At 51.7% G+C, this 22,291-nt stretch overlaps 1 protein-coding gene across 2 annotated transcripts; it reads right to left on the bottom strand.

Moving 5' to 3' along the window:
- Nucleotides 1-221: 221 nt before the first annotated feature.
- Nucleotides 222-22,079, bottom strand: KCTD10 (potassium channel tetramerization domain containing 10). Of its 2 annotated transcripts, none has more exons than XM_090291794.1 (7): nucleotides 22,025-22,079; nucleotides 15,707-15,920; nucleotides 6,992-7,161; nucleotides 4,101-4,190; nucleotides 3,785-3,837; nucleotides 2,273-2,468; nucleotides 222-1,587 (listed from the first exon to the last, which is right to left on the bottom strand). In XM_090291794.1, exons 1-7 carry the CDS (start codon nucleotides 22,025-22,027, stop codon nucleotides 1,363-1,365), a joined length of 951 nt encoding a protein of 316 aa, XP_090147920.1. In that variant the 5' UTR covers nucleotides 22,028-22,079; the 3' UTR covers nucleotides 222-1,362. The 2 variants fall into 2 exon arrangements, with proteins under 2 accessions (XP_090147920.1, XP_090147921.1); XM_090291795.1 differs by having other exon boundaries at nucleotides 4,101-4,187.
- Nucleotides 22,080-22,291: the final 212 nt, after the last annotated feature.

Genomic DNA, 22,291 nt, shown 5'->3' with positions numbered 1-22,291 from the left:
ACAAAACCCATCCATTACCTTATACACATTCAAGTCACCTGGGGACGACTCTACCCAGTCCAGTCTCAACCACCCACATCAGTCACAGCGCACTTCTGTCCCTGCGCAGGCGCAGAGGCGGCGGAGGTAGGTAACCGGGAATGTCCATTCCACACGAGCACCAGCGAGCTCCCCACAGCACACATCCCATCCACAGTCGCACACATCCCTTAAACAACACGAACACGACACTAACTAGACCCAAAAGGATCCGCAGAGCCTCTCACTGAGGGCCGCCCACACCGTGTCAAATCAGAGGCAAAGACATCAAGAAGACCTCCAGGTGACAGCCACATTCACAGCAGGCACACTGCCCCGGGACTGCTGGTGGGCACTGTGGTCCTGCACGGACACCACTGGGAGGACAGAGCCTGGGGCCACGGCTGGATTTCTGAGCGAAGGGCAGGGCATCGACTTGCTGCGGTAAAAGCTCGGCAACAGGGAAGGAGGCCGAGGGAGCGGGAACGGGCCCTTGGTTTGACCTACGCCCGGGACCGGGCCAGGTGGCCTTCCTGGAATGCAGTGGGAAGGGGCAGGCATCAGGGAGGGAGCCGGACACGGAGCTGAGCACTCGCCACCAGGGACAGCTCTGCCTTTGGCCACATGTGTGGGGGCCCAACAAGCACCAGACTACAGACCAGCCAGGGTAGCAACAGGCTTGCCCCCCTAACCAGAGCAAGGCACCCAGAACTACGCAAGGAACAACAATTTAGAGGCACAAAGTACACCAGGCCCTATCTCTACTGCTACAAGCTGCAATTATTGACCAATAAGCTCTACGGACACGAATCCTGTTGCAGAGTGGACTTCTTGCAAAGCCAGCCTGGACCCTGCCCAGTGCAGTGCACGGGACTCGGAGCTAGCGTGCTGGGCTGGAGGGTTATCAGATATGGAGCCTGAAGACACCCCGGGCGGCGACCAGCTGCAGGATCCCTCTCAGGGCTGTCCAACTGAACCCAAAGGGCAACCCACCCAAGAAGCTCAAATATAGGTAGTCAACATCCACAAAAATAAATACTGCAAACAAAAGTTCTCATGTACACGTCAAACTCACTCACACTTTTCCTCTGAGGACCCAGCACGCCTGGCTCCAAGGCTGCTCACAGGAAGCAGAGCCCTTGGACACAGCTCGTCAACAACGGGGGAGCATCCACCCGGGTAAAGATCAATTCACCTTGTTGAGAAATATCAAAATAATCATCTGGCTTATTACAAAAGTATCTCCAGACTCCAGGGCGGGTGGACGGCGCCGGAGCCTGCACGGGATCTGAGTGTAGAGCAGGGAGGAGTGGGAGGGAGGAGAGCTTGGGTCCCCTCGCCTGCTCACTGGTGCAGGTGGGCACGGTCATCAGGCCGCTTGATGTGGATCCGCCGCACGCGCTCGATCCGCTCCCGCTCCCGCTCCTCGTCTTCGTCCAGGTGGTGGGAGCGCCCTGCTGCCCCACCTGTGGCCTCCAGGAGCGCATTGTCAGGTCCCCGCCCATCCTGGGCCTCATACAGCAAAATATTCAGGGTCTCCTCATATATCCGGGCTTCAGGGAACTCCACCTGTGTCCCCACGAAACACAGGGCCGGTAAGTTAGCATTAAACACAGCCTACCACCTCTACCGTCGCTCTGTACTTGCAGGCCAAGTCAGGCCCCTGGGATTCCATTTAAGCCCAAGGAGAAGTAAACAGAAGGTCGAATGGTAGAACAGTTCAATGAACAGGGACCAGGTCTGTAACAGCGCTTGGCAGTACGGTTTAGCTTTGTGGAACAGCCGAGAGAGCAGTCAAGGGAGAGGTCAGGTATATTGGTTTGGACCCAGAGCGTCCAGATCAGTCAGGGAGTCAAGGGCTTGGAAGGAAGCCAACAAGGGTGGGAGCTCAGAAATGCCGAAGGGGCAGGAAGGGCGGCGGGCCGTGACAGGTCAGTGGGTAAGAGGAGGACGGGCAAGTGGCAGTAAGAGAGGGGTCATCACTAGTAAGCCAAGGTCAAGATCTTGAAGATAGCCCCATGCTGGTGGGAAATGTGGAGGGAAGGAAGCGCACAGGGAGTGTCGGGTGCTGGAGGAAACGCAGTCGGCCGCACACAGGTGGAAGGATGTGTCTGGATCAACACTCAGGGCAAAGGAGCTTAGAGACACTGTGACTGCCTCTCCTCGCCGAGCATCACAGCGGGAATGCCGCTGTGACTCTGAGACCTATGTGCAGACTTTACCAGGGCCCAGACCACCCACTCCAAGCCCTCACCTTGGTCTGTTTCTTCTCAGTGGCGTAGACGATGGAGGTACAACAGACCTCGGCGATCTTTCGGCCCTGACCGTAAAAGGACCAGCAGCAGATTTCGTCCCCGATGACATCCTTTATGAATAGGACCCTTCCGTTAAAGCGCAAAGAGAGCTTATCGAACAGTTCAATGTTTTTCAACATGTTGTCGTCAGAATTGCTGCAAGAAAGCACTTGATAAGGTGACCACAGCTGTGATACCAGCTGCCACTGATTCTTTCCACATGCTGGGCCCATTGCCCCCACTATCCCATTCCGACCTCACAATAATCCCAGGAAAGGCGCCACAGTTCCCTCTGCTCCGAGAAGGAAAGTGAAGGTCGGAGAAATTGGGTAACTGCCCTAGGTCAGAAGTGAATACACGGCAGAGCCAAGACCCCAAAATAGATAGCTCCAGCCTCTCAGCCTGTGCCCCTACTCAGCGCGCTCGAATTGCGGCCCTGCGGGGCCCCACCCCCAGGCGGAATGTGGGGATACGGGGCCTGTGCGTGCAGGGCACCAGGTCGGGGACACGAAGGGGAGCCCCAGCGAGCCACAGGAGCGGCAGAATGGAACTGCCCGAGGGGGTATTTTTATCCCGGTCAGATTACGGGTCTTCAGTAATCTTATCAAGTGCTCCTACATCGCTCACGTTCCTGATTTGGAGTCAAAAGTTCCCAAGAGCCACAAGGCATTCTAGAAACCAGCACACACTGCTGGCGGAAAGGTAAAACGGTGCAGCCACTTTGGAAGGAAGTCTGGCAGTTCCTCGAATGAGTAAACCTAAGTTAACCAAGGACCCAGCAATTTCACTCCTAGTGCATATCCAAAAGAAATAAAAACATATGTCCACACAGAACCATGTATACAAATGTTCACAGCAACACTCACGATGGCCAAAAAGTGGAAACAACCCTAACTATCCATCAGCTGGTAAATGGATTTAAAAAAATGTGATCTATGCACACAATGGAATATTATTCAGGCATAAAAAAGGGTGAAGTGCTGACCCATGCTACAGCGTGGGTGCACCTTGAAAACACTATGCTAAGTCAACAGCAGCCAGTCACGGAAGGCCACACGTGGCATGACTCCACTCATATGAAATGTCCAGTGCAAGCAAATCCAGAAACAGAAAGCAAAACAGTGGCTGCCTAGGGCTGGAGGGGAGGGGCCGTTGCGAGGGAAAAGAGAAGGGACTGCTAACAGAGAAAGAGCTGCTTTTGGAGGTGACGAGAATGTGCAGAAGTTAGGTGATGGCTACCCAACTCTATAAATATACAAAAAACGACTGAATTATATACAGGGTGAGTTTTATGGTGCATGGGAATTACCTCTCCTATCTATCATCTACCTGTCTTTCCATCCACCTATATGGGCATCCTCGAGGTGCAGGAGGGCCACCTCCTCTGAAGGGAACAGGAGCCAGGCCTGGCGGGTGTGCCTGGCGGAGGCTGTCCTGGTGAGCACGGGTGTCTTTTCTGGCTGATGCCTTACCTGGTATATGAGTACTTGTTGTTACTTCTGTTGTAGAGCAGCTTCACGGCTGGCTGCGGGTGGTTTTAAGAAAGGAAGGAGAAGGTTACTTGGAGTGCAGACGCAGTGAACCACTGGTTTCCCTCAGGGCTGGGCCTGCCACCATGCTGGCTGGGGCTTGAGACAGAAACTAAATGACCCCAATCGCAGGGACTCAAGATGAGTTGAGGGTCCCCATTCTTAGCATCTTCTCAGGTCTTCCTCAGGTTTTCATTTCAAAACTTATTCAGAAGAACCTCTGTCATCTATGATAGCAAAGAGAATGCCCCCAACATACCTTATTTGACGTTGCTATAAGTTTCTGTTCTTCTTTGGATGAGGTGATAACAGGAACTTTGCAGAAAGGCTCATAAGCATCTTTGTTCTGCTGGAACAAAACATGCTTTCAGCCTAGGAGGCCTGCCCTGCACTAGATCATTTAAACTTGCCTGACAGGCAAAGACAGGGTCTGGCGAGGGCAGATGGGCAGTCATGGGTGGAAAGAGAGGAGGATTCTCACCACCAGTGAATTAGGGTGGGGGGACGACCAGGAGTCGAGTTCTCCTGGTATACACTAACAATGATGACACACTTCCACAGCCTAGGGAGCCACTCAGAAAGAGACCCTAAACATGGCAGGCGAAACACGACTGCATCAAAGCTCCTAAAACTCCATGGCAATGACTGTGACGGAATAAAAAAGTGTAAGCCCACGAGAAAAAGAATGAGAGAAGTGAAGTCAGAAGACAAAAGATCTAACAACATTCGAGGCCGGAGAGCAGACTGCAGATGACTGATAACCAGGGAGGAGGAGAAAGCTGGAACCTAAGCCACCAGATGGGGAAGAACCTGGAGATTTTCAAAGCATAGCTCTCAAGGCTGGTGGGCACAGGGCGAAAGGAGAGGGTCACTTGCCAGGTGGCAGAAGCACTGAGACCCCCCCCAGAGGGATCCCCTTCCCCAGCCTGGCGAAAGAAAGGTCCATGTTCCTGCCGTGGTTTGTACAGCAGTGGCTTGTACAGGGCTCAGCTGCTATTCTGAAGACAGGGGCCTAAGCGAATGGTCTGTGCACGCAGTGGTAAGCCGCCCCCACCGGCCCCTTCCTCTACTCGGATCCCAGAGGGCGGCCAGTCAGGCTTAGCCCTTCCAGGCAAGAATGGAGGATTTCTCTACAGGGAACTGGCCTGTCAAAAAAAAAAAAAAAAAAAAAAAAAAAAAAAAGGCTCACAGATGTGACCCTGGGGGTTTCTGCTGGAAAAGTCAGCCTGCCCTTCACCACTGAAGCCCACTGGACAACAAGGACCACACGTGCAGCTTCTCAGAGCCTCCCTCTTACATTTCCACAGGCCAACGATCACCAGGTGACAGGTGGGAAGCCTCTCAAACGTGGGACCAAACAGAAGAAGTGAGGGGAGGAGTCAGCCGATGAAGGCAGCAGAAAGGAAATGTCAAACACTAGCATCGTTGGACAGACGAGAGCAGACACTGCATCCTAGGAAACAAGGTCAGCCCGCTGTATAAAAAAGAGCACTCAGAGCAAGGCAAGGCTCTGGGAAGTTAGAAAAGTGACAGGTAACAATTTCAATAAAAGGGCTGAAAAGATTAAACTTAAAACAAAAAAAACCAACAAACCTCTGAGAAAGTAGAACAGGAAGAGAAAAGGGACAGAAACCAGGAGGTGGTCAGTCTTGGACAATGAACTCAGACTAAGCGAAACCACAGAAAGGCAACCCAAAGGGCACGTCTCCAAGACAAAGACCGAATCAAAGGCTCACTGACGTGTCCGAACCGACCAACAAGGGACGGGCCTTTCTGAGAATTTAGGGCTTCTGTTAGGGCTGTGTATTTAGGAAACCAAGTGAAAACAACAATGAAGCAACCCCCAACTCTGGTAAGTTGAAAAGTTACATGAGAAGGAACACAGTCGCCCTCACTGGTGTGGCTCAGTGGGTTGGCCGTCATCCCGCAAACCGAAAGGTCACTGGTTCCATTCCCGTGCCTGGGTTGCGGGCCAGGTCCCCGTTTGGGGCCGCATACGAGAGGCAACCAATCGATGTTTCTCTCCCTCTCTTTCTCCCTCCCTTTCCCTGTCTCTAAAAATAAATAAAATCTTTTTTAAAAAAAGAAAGAAAATAGTCATTGTATACTCTGTGGTCACATCCCAATGTAAACTCTGAATACGAATGTACCAAAATTGTAATAACCTATATTGGGAGAACAGGAGAAGAAATATGTATAAGTTTGGTAGTGGTTGGGGATGGTGATAGTGCATGAGCTAAATTTAAATTTTCTATAGTGGTCCCATAGGTAATGCTGAAAAATGAAATGTCAATAAATAGCAGAATAATAAATATGAAAGTAACTGTTGAAAGAAGGCAAAGAGGCTACCGGGGGGGTAGAGAGTGAGGAGAGGACAGATAGTGGTATTTTTGACACCGACCTTGCAATACATGACTTCTTAAGTGATGGACATGTATTTCTTTAATAAACATAAAAATGAAATAAAATCCCTTAAGTAAAGGCTACAGCATTTGGTCAGAGGTACCATGAGGCCACAGGGTAGAGGTGCTGTGTGGAAATAGTTCCTTGAAGAGCTAGCATTATGGGCACTGCTCCAGGAGATGGTCAGACAGACACAGGGCTTGGGAGAGGCCCAAGTTAAGAGCTTCACACACACAGATCCAATTTCTGTGATGACCCAAAGGGACCTTCTGATCCCCTGCCATGCTGGAACTTTGTCTGACACAAATGGCCACTGGTTATTCTAGAAGCATTTTGGTTTTATAGGGATTTTGCCATTACTAGACTGCTGTTCCTCCCCCAGGTCCAGCTGAGGAGGGAGGAGTGTCTGCGTCCGCAGAGATGACGCTGGGCTCCAACGATAACTCGTCGGGTGAGAATAAGTCCCAAGATGAGTCCAGGGAACTGCTGCACTGTTGTGACTCATGGCTCAGTACTAAAGGTTTCGACGTACGTGTGAGAAGACCCAACACCGCGGAGACTGAATAAGCCAGAAAGGAGTTAGGTGGCTTCAACGTCAGGGAAAGCCTTTCCGGGGTCACCCTGACCCAAGGGCAGAGGCTCCAGGCTTAGCTCATCAAGTCTCACAGGAGGTCAGTGGGGTAGGAAGCGCCCCCGTTTGCAGAGGGGGCGAGTGGGGAAGGCAGGGGGAGGAAGGGAGATGCCTACTTGCAGGGCTGCCTGGCACTCCTCCACCAGGCCCTGGACCAGGTAGTACTTGGCTTCTGCCAGCAGCTCCTCGATCTCCCGGCGGCTCTCGGGCAAGGGGACTGCCCCATCACGAAGGTAATTGAGGATCGTACCAAAGTGCTTCCCACAGCGGTCGATGAGGATCCAGCCTGCGGCGGGAGGAGGAGGAGGAAGGGAGTGGCTAGTAACATGGGCATGCCTCTCCCAAAGGCCCCAAGGAGAACTGGGGTGTCTCCTGGCTCCCTCTGCCCCCCAGACCGCGAGAGTCACCAGCAAAGGGCTGACCAGACCCTGCCTAGGCAGCGCTGCCCCAGCCTCCAGACCCTGGACTCATCTGATCTCAGGCTCCTTTGGATGCCAGGGCCCCTGAAGCCTGAAGCATGTTTCTAAAGTATCCTCAAAAATCCCTTAGACAAGAACCTCCCAAGAGAGGCCTGGAGCACCACACCTGGATAAAATGCATCCAAAGGACCCCAACAACAGGGCAAGACCTCTGGAGAAAAACTACTCCCTCTTTCTACAAGACATTTTCAGACTTTGAAATAACAGTCATTTCTAAGGAAGCAGAGGGCTCCTCCCATAGACTTTGACCTCTGGTTCCTGACGGTGACCCCCAGACACTTACCAGCACTGCCACAGGAAACTCCATCCCTGACTCCCTAAACGTGCACTGATTGGCAGTGACAGTGACCCACTGGAGAGAAAATGGTGCAGGCGACAGCAATCAGAGAGAGAGACCTGCCCTGAAGCAGTTCAGTCTAACATGGGGAAAAGGAACTTGCTTTTATGAAATATGGAAAAATCCCTGCTGACCAGAACCAGGCACAGGAAAAAATTCTTAGGGGTAGAGCCAGGAAGACAAGCCGGGCCGCCTCTCAATGCCCCGTATGGTCTCACACTGCCTGCTATTCCTCCACTAGACGCGACGGGTCTTCAAAATTCCTCTACTGAAAGGCAAACGTCCCTGCGAGTGGTGTTTGGAGGAGGAGACAGGGCTGGGACCCGGGCAGAGAAGATGGCACCGACAAGGGAGGCGGGAATGGAACAAAGACCACGCGGGTCTGGACAGGAAACGTGAAGCACCAGGAAGAAGCCAGACAGTCCTGGCCTTCCTGACCAGCAGGGCCCCCTCGGGCAAGGGGCTTCCCCAGATCTCCTGTCCCACGTTACACGCGAAACAGCACCAATGTACGGGGGCAGCTGGGAGGTAACCTGATGTCCCCACTTTCCTCCAACACCACTGTGCCCTGCCCCGTGCCCCCCGCAGACTCCAGTCCCTGGGTCAGCAGCAGAGACCGACAAAAGCTGAGCATAACAAACGCACCTCTTTCATACCCAGAGCCACGTGTCCGCTCACTCCCCACGCCCCTTCGTGCCCCAGACCTGGCCGGCCCAAAGCCTTCATGTGGTTTCCGCAAGTCGGTATCTTCTGCAAGGTCACCAGGAGAGCTGACAAGAAGGCCGCTCCCTTTCTCCCCTTCTGCAACTTTCCCGTGCTGCCTGGCCCTCGGTCTCGGCTCTCTAGAGCCTTCCACACAGCTACGGTTTTCTAAGTGGGAAGATAATCCCCAGTCCAGGCAGATCCAGTACACACGTACAGCCTGGGGTCAAACGCTGGCTGCGAGGAAGGGGCGGTGTACTACGGGACCCTGACAGTGTCCGCTGGGCCTGATCCCACCGCTGCTTTCTGCAACAGAGATGACCAAGTAGGGGTTGAGACGCTGTTCTGTAGCTCAGACGCCTATGGGGGGCGCTGAGCAGGCAGGAGGAACGAGTGCAGGCGGACTGGGCAGGCGGCTGACCAGGGAGCGGTGCCCTGCCCGCTGGGGTGTTGGGGAAGGAAGGAAGGGTCTTCCTGCTGTAGCCAAGAGTGGCCAGACAGAGATGCGGGTCTAGGGCTGCATGAGCCTCTGATGTCCCAAACAAAGCCAAAAACGCAAATTTTTGTGAAATCTCCTGACTTTTAAAGAATGGTAAATTAATTAAAAAAAGAACAAAACCTGTTACTAACCCACTACAGGGCAACCAAAACCCATGTGCAGGCTGCCCTGGGCCTGCAGGCCACCAGCTTGCAGCCCCTCTGTTACCCAGATCTAGTGCTGCTCCCCAGCAAGCCGACAAGCTACGGACAGAGAGCGTTATCTACCCAGCAGTTCTGCTGCGGGGAGCCTCACCCACCGAATCTTCCACAGGTGAACACAGCGGCTCAGAGAGGCTCGGTGACATTCCCCAGTTGGGAAGGCAGAACTAGACCACAAAGAACAAGAAGAAACTTAGGAAAGCTCCTTTCACAAGGAGCTTCAGAAGAAACGTCTCGACACAGCTGCTCCAGGAAGAAACATCCCCATCCCGTCTTTGGCAAATGGACAACCCAGATGCTTAGAAGAAGTGAGGGCCCCTGAAATCAATGACTCAAGTGATTTCCATTACTCTGGGCTGTCACAGAGTTTCCATACACAAAGAGGCGGCCCGTGACACTGGGCTCCAGCTCAAGAATGCCGGCAGGAAATGCTTGTGGCGAAGGAATCATGCTTTGGACAAATAAGGGCAAAGGAGCCAGATGCACTTTCCATGAGGTTTCAATTAGCATTCTGACTTTAAAGTATGCCAGTTGCTTTCAAAGCAGGAATCCATCCCTTTGAAGCAGCCTCGTGTGTAGAAAAGCAAATGGAAGTCAAGCTCATGGGGCGTCTTTCCTGCTGCCAACAGAGCACCCGGGCCACTTAGGAAAGCTGTACAAGAGGGGCAGGGCAGCTGGGGCGGGGGGTGCCGCGGCCCCTTCGACAGGGCTGGAGAGAAGAGGCAGGGTGCAGGCCAGGAGCTGTGGGACGGGCTGAGCGCAGCACAGCACCAGGGTTAGGAGCGCAGGTCCATGTTGGAAACCCAGCTCTGCGTACTTGCTGGGTGACGTTAGTGTTCCACCTAACCTCTCTGTCCAGCAGTTCCCTCTTCTAAAAACGGTGCCTCCCGGGGCTGGCACAGAGGAACAACAAATCAGAGAATCACGGGCAGTGCATACAGCACAATGCTGAGTCTACTGGCAGAACTCCAATGGGATCTTTGCTGATGAGCCCTTCACACGTTTCACCAATCAGCACTGCTTGAGAAGGAAGCCGCAGTAGCACCAGAGGCAGCCGGCCCAGCCCGCAGCAGGGACTCTGTGGCTTGCAGGGACCTCAGAGGCTTCTCTCAGGGATGGGTGCTGGGCTCGCCTCCTCTCAGCCCCTCCAGTACACTGCCTACGTCCTCTCTCCTTTTCCTCCGCCGCTGCCGCTGTCACTGACCTCTCCCTGCCCTACAAAGGTGGTTATACTGTATTTTTGGGGCTCCCAAATTTGCCTGATCCTAATTCACCTGAGGTACTTGGTACAAATTCAGACACTAGGAAGCTGCCTTGCTCCTGAATCAGAATCTCTAGGGCAGGATTTCTAAGCCTCAGCATGACTGACATTGTAGTTGGATAATTTTCTGTTATGAAGGGGCTGTCCTGTGCATTATAGGGTGTCCACCAACATCCCTGGCCCCTGCCCACTAGATGCCAACAGCACTGCCACCCCCAAACTGTGACAAGCAGAAATGACCCTGGACAATGCCAAACGTCCCCTGGGGACCCAAACCACCTCTGGTTGAACACCACCGAGGTAGCTAGGAGACCAAAATTAAAAAAACAACGTAAAAACTAAGGCACCATTAAAAATGCCGTCACAAGTTGAACTTAAGTTGTTCATGTTTACGACACAAAACCGTAAAGGAATAAAATCCAGAATACAGTACCTTCTTCCTACAAAGCAAAAAGGGAAATGGGAAAATGAGTAAGTCAGATGCGATCAGACAGCTAAACGAAACACAAACACGAGAAGATGCTCAACCCACCAGAAATAAAGAAGAGTTAACTAAAACAACAGGGTACCACCTGATAACCACCAAATTGGCAATAATTAAAAGGTCTGACAGTGCCCGGTGTTGGCAAAAATTCACACCTCTGTGGGGAGTGTGCATGCACACGGTCCGGCCCGCGCTCTAATCCAGCTGAAGGCGCTGCCCCCAACTCCCCTCCTGGGAACAACTCTGGGAGGAGCTCCCAGGGTGCTGAGACCTCAGTGCTGCAGCCCGAGGCGGCTGGGCAGGGCTGGGGGAGTCGGAGCCCCTTCACTTACCAAAGTGAAACCATGATTTTCTGGGTGTGCCATGATATGATGAAGGCTGGGAAGCACTGCCCTGGAGAAACTCACGCGTGCCAAGGAGTTTTCAAGACGGATAACATTCCTAATGGTGAACCCTAGAAACAATCTAAATAACCATCAACAGAACATGCATCCAAAAATGGCAGTATATTTAGTCCCAGAATAGAACACTCTAGGCCAGGGAACTGTCTGAACTGGAACTGTTTATGGACGGCCTGATCTCCCCAGCACAATGCTAAGTAAAGCAAAAGCAAAAAGGCTACAAACAATGTAACACCATTTATATAATACTTAAAATTACCCCAACACTGGAAACCATAGCAGATCTACCTAATACACAGAAACAAATACAGAGGGGCAGCCAAAATGGGGAGACAAAGAAACATCCCCCAAATGAAAGAACAGGAGAAAACACCTAAAGTACAGTATTCCCTCACTTATCGTGGGTATTATGTTCCAGACCCCCTGTGAAGTAGGAACCTTACATTTATTCTACACTCTTAAACCTACATAATTTTAACAACATGCGTATACAGTACCGCAAAATCCCGCTATATAGCGAAAAATCTGCGATAAATAATTAAGTATATTTTTAAAAATCCCGCTATACAGTGAGGCCGCGATAAGTGAACCGCGATACAGAGAGGGACTCCTGTAACTGAAATGGAGGCGAGCAATCTACCAGATATAGGTCTGAAAACAATGGTTGTAAGGATGCTCAAGAAACTTAAGAGGAAAAATGAAGGAACTCAGTGACAACCACAACGAGGAGGTAGGAAGCATTAAAAAACAAACACAGAAATCCTTAAAAAGAAAACTGTCCGAAATGAAGAACACAGTCTCTGAAATGAAGACTACACCAGAAGGAATCAAGAGCAGATCAGATGAAGCAGAGCACTGAATCAGCAATCTGGAAAACAAGGCAGCAGAGAACACCCAGAGCAGCATAAAGGAAAAAAAAATTTTAAAAACGAGAACACAACCACCCCAAACCTGTGGGACGCGGCGGAAGCAGCCCGAAGAGGGAAACCCACAGCACTACAGGCCCACCTCAAAAACACATCAGCGGCCCGAGCCCTCTGAGAGGCCCCGGTGCCTCACCACTCCCTACCCAAGGTCTCAGCTCCGAGGGTGCCTCACGGCGCCCCCAAGGTTGAAATATCACCCACAGACCCCAGCCAGGCCGGGGGTTACCTCTGGAAGGGAGCGTGGCAAATGGAGAGGGTCAACAGAGGCCCCACCAGTCCAGGTAACATTCTATTCCTTGTCTGCGTGGGGCACAGGGGAGTTTGTTATATTATCCACGACTGTAAAGCTATCAACGTGCTTCAGAATTTCCTAAAAGGCAGGAGGCCTGGCGACCTCAGGGAACTGCACTGGGTGCTGCAGTTTCCTCATATGACCCCGACTTCCCTGCTGGTTTTCTAGGGAGCGTGGGCTGAGGACACTGACTCTTCTTTCATCTCGTTTATATACTCCCTCCTTCCAGAAGCATCAGCAGGAGCCCAGAAACCATTTTGGTGGGGGGAAGTATGGTACCAAGCAACAAGCAACTACCTACAGGTGACAGCTGTGTAAGACTCCTATTCAGAAAAGTGACCCATAAACCACTGGCCAGTGGGGACATTGGCACGAATTCAGGTAAAAATTCTGGCTTTGTGAGAACTGAGCCTTTCTGGGAGGAAGTCTGGCAAAGGCCTGCTCATTGTCATTGTGCTCAGCTTCCTGGGAAAGCCACCCCTGGGGGGCACCACGGGACTGCAGCCCGCGTCCCCCTACATGCTGCGAAGGCCTGCTTCACCCCGCTCTGCCCAGGGCTCTTTCCTCCACCTCCCACCACACCCCAGACAGGACCAGTGCCACAGTGAACACTTCCCAGTTACCGCGTCTCCCAATGTGTCAGGCACTCTATCAAGTGCTTTCTAATTCCCGCATTTAATCCCCTCAGCAATCTGAAAAGCATTACCTAAATCGCAACTTCACACGGAGGAAACAGGCTCAGAGAAAAGAAATCACTCACCCACTGTCACATCACCAGAGGACAGCAAACAGGTCTAAATGAACACAAAGCTGCATGCAGAGACCACCCCTCCATGTTAGCGGGACTCAAACCCGGGCCCCTCTCACCCCGGCACCCAGGTTCTCCTCCGTTTAGGAATTAGGTGCACACAATATAAAACTCAGATAGCAGAAGGGCCCTGAGCACAGGGAGTCTGCCAGCACCCTGCGCTCCAGGCCCCCTCCCCAGAAGCAATGAGCTTCTCGGGCATCCTTTTTAGATCCGTAGCAACAGAATACACACACAGGTCTGCGCCTTCAGAGCTCCGGCCTTTAGCCAGAAGGCTCTGCTGCTGGGTTCACGTGCCTGGTTGAGCTGCACTTGGCGTTTCAGCCCGCCTGTGGCACATTTCCTGCAGCTGACAGCCCCCCCAGGTGAAGCTGCGAGATGCAGGACATTTTCCCATCTTGTGGACCCAACGGGGAGCCAAGAGAGGCAACAATGAGGCCCCGGGTCGGCCTGTGCAGCGCACTCACCGACAGGAGCGCCCTGCCAGGCACAGCGCAGACCGGAGGGCCAGGCCCCCAGCCTGGCAGCCCAGGCCCACACGGGGCGCCAGAAGGGCCGCAGCCCTGAGCCAGCAGTAGCGCCCAAAGGCCGCCACACTAAGGCAGCCTGGACAGGGCTGTGGGACCACATCCAACCACGGAGAGCAGATGGTAAGAGCCAGCGAGTCCTGGGTTCAGTGGCTTTTGAAAAAGCATTTTCACATGACATGTGGATTTCTTACTTATCAAACTGTAACAGTACAGTACCCACCCTTCAAAGGGTTAAGTGAGGAAGAAATGAAATAACACCCATAAAAGGCCACACTGTGGGCTCTTCATAAGGGTGTGAAGGCAGCTGGCGCCCTAGTGAAATGGAAAGAGCTGGGGCTCAGTGGCGCGTCCCCAGAGGTTGCGTCTTCCAGGAAGCAAGGGCTCGGGATGTCCTCTAGCAGCAATTTAGAATCCTCAGCAGCCCCGGGTACCACTCCAAGCCTGAGGACAGGGGAATTGAGGGCTCTGTCTCTTTTGGGACCAGCGTTAGGCCACCAAGGCGAGGGTTCTCAGGGAGACAAGGCTGCCTCTTGGCTTCTGAAGCGACTCGGTGCTTTTCCTGAGCGCTACCAGAGACTGGGCAGGGCGGAAGAAAAGCCCCAGCACTCCTGGGTTCTCAGATAAGGTCTGTTTCTTCCTGCAGCTGGAGCGCCATTGTCTTGATTTCCACAAATACTCTGGGCGATGCTGGGTGTGGCACAGCAAAGGAGATCCGCCCACTCATAAAAACCTTTTTTTTTTTTTTTTTTGAGTAAGACAGAAGGCAGTTCTGGAAAGCCGAGTTCATGGGAAGCCCAGAGAAGCAGAACGGGAACCCCGCAGCCTGGCCTTGTCCAGGACAGAGGGAAGCACCCAAGAGCCCTCTCAGGACCACAGAATGGACTGTGCACACTGGTTCAGTACCCCAGTGCCACCCACTGTGTCAAAACTCGCCCGCCCCTTCAGGCGCCACTGTCCCTGGAAAGGCAGGGCTATCGGCACTGAGGCCGCCTCAGGAGCGGGTAAGCTGAGTCAAGCTAGGCTACGGGCTGGCCTGGTCTCAAGCACTCTCAGGCCAAGGAGTGCAGGACGGGGCCATTTTTAAACCTCATGTGACCTGCCCTCTAAACCCAGCCAGGTAAGGACAGTCCGCTTTGTCAGGGGCTCCTTGACTGTTCCAGGTACGGAGGACGTACTTATGGTAAAATGACTTTAAAGCATCCCTTGACTTTTACTAACATGACTTTTCACAAGAAAAAGGGGGGAAAGCACTGAATATACACATACTGAACACTCACTCTGTGCCAACAGACCTACGAGGTGGGGATCGCATGCCCACTCACCAGGTCAGGGAAACAAGCATCAACAGGATAAACAACTTGATCAGGGTCACCAGCTACTAAACGGGGAGCTGTGACTCGATTCCGGGTCTGTGAGTCCTCGTTAGGACCCCATCCTAGGAGGACAAGCGTCCGGAGAAAATGCTGGGGCTCGCACGAGTTTCACTCTGAAGTCAGAGGCTCACTGCTGAGAGAACAAGAAGGGACCAACTGGGGTAGCTAGTCCAGCCTCTGTATTACAGAGCTGAGGCCTGGAGCGGGAGACTTTCTCAAAGTCACAGAGCAAATCAACAGCTTCACACGGCAAAACCAGCAACCAAGTTAACACTGCAAGTCCCTGTGCAGCTGACTCCTATGTGTCTTCAGGCCTCAGCTTACATGTCACTTACTCCAGGAAGCCCTCCTTGACCACACAACCCAGACTAGGTGCTGTCTCCGTTACTCATTCTCAAGGTTCTTTGCTCACCACAGCAACACCGAGCACAACAGGAGAGCTGGAGCTGTGGGGACAGCTGTGCATTCCATGGCGGTCTTCTGAGCTACAGTGATGCCCTGGACACAGGCATGTCCCAGAGCCTTGAAGGCGGGCTTACCTTCACTGTCGGTGAGCACCTCCATGCGCCCACTGAACATGGCTTTCAGCATGGTGTCCTGCTTGGTCAGCGTCTGCATGGTGGTGTAGTAGAGGGCACCACCCACGTTCAGCTTCACGTACTTGGAGCTGGGGCTCGTGCCCTTGAAGGAAGTGGTGCGGGTAGCAGCTGCCGGCACCGCTGAGCTCACCACACTTTCTCCTGACATCTCTTCCTGCCAGGGAGAAGACAGAGAGTCACCAGGGTCACGGCACCAGGCCTGGCTTACTTTTTTAAGCCACCGGGCTGCGTCTGGCCTCCGGATGGGTTTTGCTTAGTCCAGGTACACACTGCATTTAAAACAAGCTTCACTGGCAATGGTGATGACTCAGGAGAGTTCACAGGAAAATCTGGATTTCCAGCTTCTCTTAAAACCAGAGGCCAACTTGGCCAGCAGGGCAACAACTGGTGGGAGCCGGGATGTAGGCTGCCCCCTGGTGAGGGGCATGTATTGCTCAATCTGCGCTAAACTCCCCTGAGGAGGCCTCATACACTGACCTCACCTGCTGACCTTGCAGGGACAACTTTGCCACTAACACTTGCGTTGTGAGGACTTCCGATCTGCCTGCCCACTCCCCGTATAAATACACTGGCTGCAGCCTGAAGCTCTACCCAGGTCTCTCCTTCCTTATGCCACGCACACTGAACAGCCAGAAGTGCCACCTTTCAGCTGAATTATAGACGAAATAAGCTTTTATGAAGGCGAGCAGGATCCCAACTACCATTCCTAATACTTCCTACAGAAAAAAAAAAGTGTTTCTGAGAATTAAACAGCAGACGTAAAAGCTCTTGGAAGCAAGTTATTGCAAAATTAGACTTCCTGTACTAGCGCTGCTTAAAACAGCAAGATCTGATAACAGTCTCGGTACCAACACTGCAGCACCGCCAGCTCCCACGGCCCGGCCTCCTATCCGAGAAAGGAATGTAGTGTTCAGATTTAAGCGGGCGCAGAGGAGACTGGTACCTGGCACACGTGGACCCAAAGAAAACATTTCTTTTTTCCTTTAAAAAAAAAAATTCTCACCAGAGGATATGTTTATTGATTTTAGAAGGAGAAGGAGGGGGAGAGGGGAGGGAAAGAAGGAGCAGGGAGTGGAGGAGGGTAGAAGGGGGGATGCAGAGAGAGAGAGAGACAGGGAGACAGAGACACAGACTGATTGCCTTTTGTATGTGTCCTGACCAGAATCAAACCCACAACCTTTTGGCGTCCAGGATGACGCTCCAATTAACTGAGCCACCCAGCCAAGGCAAAAAACATTTCTTGAATTAATAAGTAGAAGCCTATAGCTGGAGAAGTCATCCAAGAGTGGGCTGGATCTCCCCTGACCCTGGGGCACAGCACTGAGAAAGCAGCCCGTGGCAGCCAGGGCCCGGCCTGACGGCACACGAGCGTAATTCCACAGCACAGACAAGGCCACCGCGTGGCTGATGGATCAAAGACACAAGGAAGGCCGCTCCATGACTGTCTGCACACAGACAAAAACAAGAACACTGTCCAAAACACAAGAATCACCAAACATCCCCTTGTCCTGGTTAAATATCCTGCTGCCTCTCTACCAATTAGAGCTTTAGTCCCATTCCAGCCTCCCACCTTCAAAACAGGAATTGCTGAGGCCCAATCACAGACTAGCCTTGCTTCCTGACAGCCCCAGCTCTGAATCCCCCCAAAGCACTCAAGGCAAGTCCAAACTCTCTGCGATGCTCCCCAGGTGTCCCTCGATGCAGCAAGGAAATAATCAACTTTGACTACAGGTATGCTCCTGGAGGTACCGGCTATGGCATGAAACTTTTAAAAACACTGATATGAAAAAATTGTTTTTTATTAATAAATTCTTTATGTCTTTCTGTCTTTTGTAGATATCCCACAATGAACTTGTATTACACTTATAACTGTTAAAATGCAAATGTTATTTTTTTCACTGGAATAAGGAACTAACGGGTGGTAACCTGTCTTTGGTGGGTAAGAGCAGAGGCAATGGCCAGTCCCCCCAACCTCAGTCCCCCTGGAACAGGGGCCTGAAAATCACCCACCGGGAGACTCCCGACCGAGCCTTGCAGTGGCAGAGCATGGCCTCTGGAAAGACAAGTGGATCCTCAATAAACAGTTTCTGCTTCCTCCAGTAAATGCCTCACGAGAAGGTAAGTTTTCAAAAGCTCAGGCTTAGCTCACCTGGGATCTCTGGGCCTGAGGCCAGACATAAAAGAGGCCACGAGCAAGTGGTGACCCCTGGCTCCTAGCTTTCCTTTGAAATCAGTCTCCAGAGACCAGACACTAACTGTTTGCACCAACCATTTCCCCCAGAAAAACTCTTCGTTCATGGAATGACAGAAGTAACTTACGGGAATAAAGATTTTCCAAAACCTTTGACAACTTGGTGGTGGTGGAGCTGGCAAGGCTTACAGTTGTGGGACTTGTATTGGGGGAGGGCTTAGTTAAGGAAATCTGCTCCAAAATGAAAATACTTTTTTAAGCGACCTTTCAGATCTAAGCTTAGACAAAAATAAATTCGTTTTGGAGAAATGGTCTAGCATTTTATAAGGCACCTACCATGAAACACTTTTTTTTGCTCACCATTACCCTTTTAAAGATCACCCGCCTACAAAAACGTGTGTTTAAGGGTACAGTCTGATGAGTTTTGGTCAGAGGCTGCATCAGTGTAGCTGCCCACTCCAATCGCGAGAACATTTCTGTGGCTCCAGAAGGCCCCCGCGGGCCCCTTTCCCACTCCTCCCTCCCAGAAGATCCCACTATTTTCATTTCTGCCATCACACGCAGCCACTGAAAATCCAAACGGTGCCAGAAGACAGCTCTTGTGATCCCTACTTTGTGAATTTGGATGCCATGGCCCACGGCTCAGTCACTTCCAAAGTGAGTTTGTGACGGAGCAAGTCAAGGACGTGGGCAAGTCCTGCTTGAGCCCAAGATTTTATCACTGGCCATGCTTAGTACGCATAGAGCTATGGCACAGAAATTGACAAAGGAGCCCTCCCCCTTTAGAAAAATACAAAAAAAGCTCTGAAAAGATGGGCGGCAATGTGTGGCTATGGGCTTGAGTTTGGAAGTCAGACCTAAACTAAGCCCCCCAGCCTTGCCATGTACCAGCTGTGGGAGCCTGGGTGGGTCATCTGAGTTTAGTCCCGTCTATCAAATGGGGACCACAGCGCACCTGCTCCCCAGGGCTGCTGTGAGGGAGGCCGCGGAGCGCTCAGCACAGCCGCTGGCTCAGTGCAAACACTCAGACAGGAAACACTCAAATGATGACTATTTGAGACTCGAAGTCTCAAATGATCTTCTCTTTGGAGGCTGGTTCCAGCTCTCTTGCAGCCGACTGAATTACTAAGAGATAAAGGCAGAAACCGTCCTGATCTAGATTGAGACTCCGGAATAGACAAAGAAAGCTCTGAACCTTTCCGGAGCCCACTCCTCCAAAGGTCGGGCACCTCATTACTGGGAGAGACCCTAAGGAAAAAAAAAGGTTCTGGCTCCGTTCACGTCCCAGAGCCCAGGTTACAGTGAGCTGAGGACACGAAGCAGGAGACAGTCAGTCTCTCATAGCAAACCTCCCCAGCCATCCTGCTTTCTAACTTGTTTCAAAGGTTTGATTTCATTTTCAATGAGGTTAGGGAGGTGGGACAGGAGAGAGCAAAATTGGTTACAAGAAGACAGGTAATTAATAGCGGAGGTACTGGTTACTGATTCCATTCAATCAGAAAAGAAGTTTATTCCAGTTAGATGGATGGATAAGCCCTACTTCTCTCTTTCCCATCTCCCTGAAGTATACTGCTGCTGATTCTAAACAGTGGTCCTCCACATGGGTGCCCGTCAGAATCCCCTGGGGAGCTTAAGATAATACTAATGCCTGGGTCCTACCCATGGAAATTGATGTAACTGCTTTGGAGTTGTGGCGTGGGCAACAGAATTTTTAAAAGTCCCCCAGGTAATTCCAACGTGCAGCCAAGATTGCGTCCCACTGTTCTCAGAAGTTCACTATGTACTCCTTAATAAGGCTACAATTCACATCATGGCCTTAGAGAAGCTTTGGGACCTCTTGCTCTATTGGCCCAGTGGATTCCTGACCATATATAAGTCTTAAAAAAAATTTTTTTTTAAACCAAAGCATCAAAAACAAAAGCAAACCCCTGTTTCACAGCTTCAGAGCCACAAACAGGAAGCAACTGTATGCATGCTTAAAAAAATGAAAGTTAGCTGAGGGGCTTAAAATGCTGACTTGAAAGGAGACCCAGCAGGTACAACAGGAAAGTAGGCAGCACACCCCTCACCCATAGACGTTTTCTATACAACTCTGAAGAACTGTCTCTCTTGTATGTGTGTTGGGAGAAATCTGTGTGGAAGGTTTGCTCAAGTTTGGTAAACCTGGACTACAGTCCGGTTTCACTATTTTCTATGTGCTATTCAGACAGGTTATTTCACCAAGCCTCAGTTCCCTAACTTGTAAAATGAAGTTAAAGCCATAATCTTCGTAATAATCCCCAGGGAATGAATGCTAAAGTACTTGTCACCTGGTTCTCAGTGTAGTTTTCCTTTTAACCCTCAAGGTTTCCCTTAAGACCAGAGATCACAGCCCTGGCTGTACTGGAAGCACCTGCAAATGCTTAAAAAGTACTAATGCCTGGGCTTCACCCCAGAATAAGCAATCAAATTTGGGAAGGGGGGAAAGGAGGGGCGTGGCAGGTCAGAAACCAGGCTTTAAAAAGCTCTTCAGGTGATTCTATTGTGTGGCCAGAGCCGAAAGCCACAAAGCTGAGACTTTTTTTAACCAGCTAGACCTAAGAGTCACTGCCTTGAGACTAATTATACAACTTCCCCCAAACTGAGAACATTTCTACAACTTGGAAAAGTCTCTGGTTCTATTTCAACCAGGCTAAATTCAATCGGCCACCTAAGGGTAGCATTATTTTGTATGCAAAACCTACTGCTATTTCCAAGCCTTCTGACGAATTATGCTCTCTTCCTGTGTTTAGCAGGCAAACTAACTATTGGACTACTTCTCTCAACAATCCAGTGAGGAAAATGTTGTCATCGTTCCCACTTTTTAGGGCAGAAAGTTAAGAATCAGACTATTAAGGTCCTCTGACTCCCACCCTCAACCTCTTCATCATATAGCCCAAATCAAAACAATCATTGTTCTAACCCCCTGCAGGGCCTGTTAAAACAGATTGCTGGGCCCCACCCCAAACTGAGTCAACAGTCTGTCGTAAGACCTGAAAATTTGGCCATTTCTAACAAGTTCCAGTTGACGCTGCTGGTCTGGGGACCCCAGGTTGAGAAGCACTGGTTTAATGCCTTCTCCTGCTCAGGTGGTCCTTATTTTACACAAAATGAAGCAGATCACACTCGGATACAGGTTGACTCGTTTTTCTTCAGCAGTGCCCTTGGGACTCGATCTTCCCTGAAGGCTGTACTTTCCAGGGCAGACATTGGCAAACAAGTAAAAAGAGGGTCTGGGCTGAACTTCGCTCATTTTTATCCAGGGACAAAGAGCTCCTCGTGGAACAAACTTCTGAAGGAACCCAAACGCTGGTAAACTTATCGTGAGACATCCCCAGCTCCTTAGGTGTGGCTACCTCGGGGCCCGACGGAAGTGACTAGATTAGGTGTCCAGGACCAGTTAAGACGCTGGACTCAGTAGCCAAGGTGCCCTGAACCCCAGGCCCCTGGAATCCCTCCGGGGAGTTCCAAGCATGGATCACACAGCCGCCGGCCAGCTTCCTCCCTCAACACTCGCCAGAGCGCCCAGAGGCACCTGGAAGCCCCTTCCCCACTGCCCCGAAACCCAGCGGCTCCTCTTACAACTTCCCCAAACCCCAAACTCTCCGTCCCAAGGAATCACACTTCGCCCTCTCATAACCTACCCATTCTCCTTCACAACTCCCCAAACCCTAATTTTCCACCTTAAATGTCCATCTTCAATGACATCCCTTTGTTCTCTTCACAATCACCAATTCCCATTTCTAACAACCAGTCAAGACTCAGAGACTCCCCCCCGCCCCCGGGCATTTCACACACAGATCGACTCTCCAAGCCGAAAAGCCCATTCCAGGATTCCCAACAGCCAGGGTTTCCCCCTCTCCCCGCCCTCAAATTCTCCACCCAATGCCCTTCCCCCACCCTTGGCCTCGCCCCCATTCTATCCCCCAAATGCCTCTCCCCTATCGCGACAGCCCCTATCGTACCCCCTCCCTTCTCCCGCTACTTTGGCTGTGCCCTGCCCTCTCGGCCGCCCAGAGCCCCCCATCGGTGGGCACCGCCCTCCCTACCATGAAAAGTTGGAGGACGCCGGAGTCTCCAAACCCGGACTGAAAGAGGCAGGAAACACCCAGCTCGCATGAGCCAGGAGTGGAGGCGGGGCAGGGGCGGGGACTTCCGCCGCCCGTACCCCACTTCCGCCCCGCAGAGGGCACCTTCCTAAAAGGTCCGTTGTACTCCTAGATAGGAGGCGCTTTCTTTCCAACATGCCTGGCTGGGTTGGCTTGCAGCTCCTCTCTGCTGGGTCAGGCATTTATCCAGCTCCTGAATGCTCCGCT

The sequence above is a fragment of the Furipterus horrens genome, unplaced genomic scaffold, assembly GCF_987537825.1.
Source record: "Furipterus horrens unplaced genomic scaffold, mFurHor1.1.pri manual_scaffold_11, whole genome shotgun sequence".
Classification (NCBI taxonomy): domain Eukaryota; kingdom Metazoa; phylum Chordata; class Mammalia; order Chiroptera; family Furipteridae; genus Furipterus; species Furipterus horrens.
This window is presented reverse-complemented; position numbering and strand designations above follow the sequence as displayed.

Excerpts from the sequence above, each read along its gene's own strand:
- KCTD10 (XM_090291794.1), bottom strand. Across the intron at positions 4,191-6,991 it reads AGTGCCAGGCAGCCCTGCAA|CAGAACAAAGATGCTTATGA; the intron begins GTAGGCATCTCC and ends GTTTTGTTCCAG. Across the intron at positions 2,469-3,784 it reads AACAAGTACTCATATACCAG|CAATTCTGACGACAACATGT; the intron begins GTAAGGCATCAG and ends GCTTTCTTGCAG.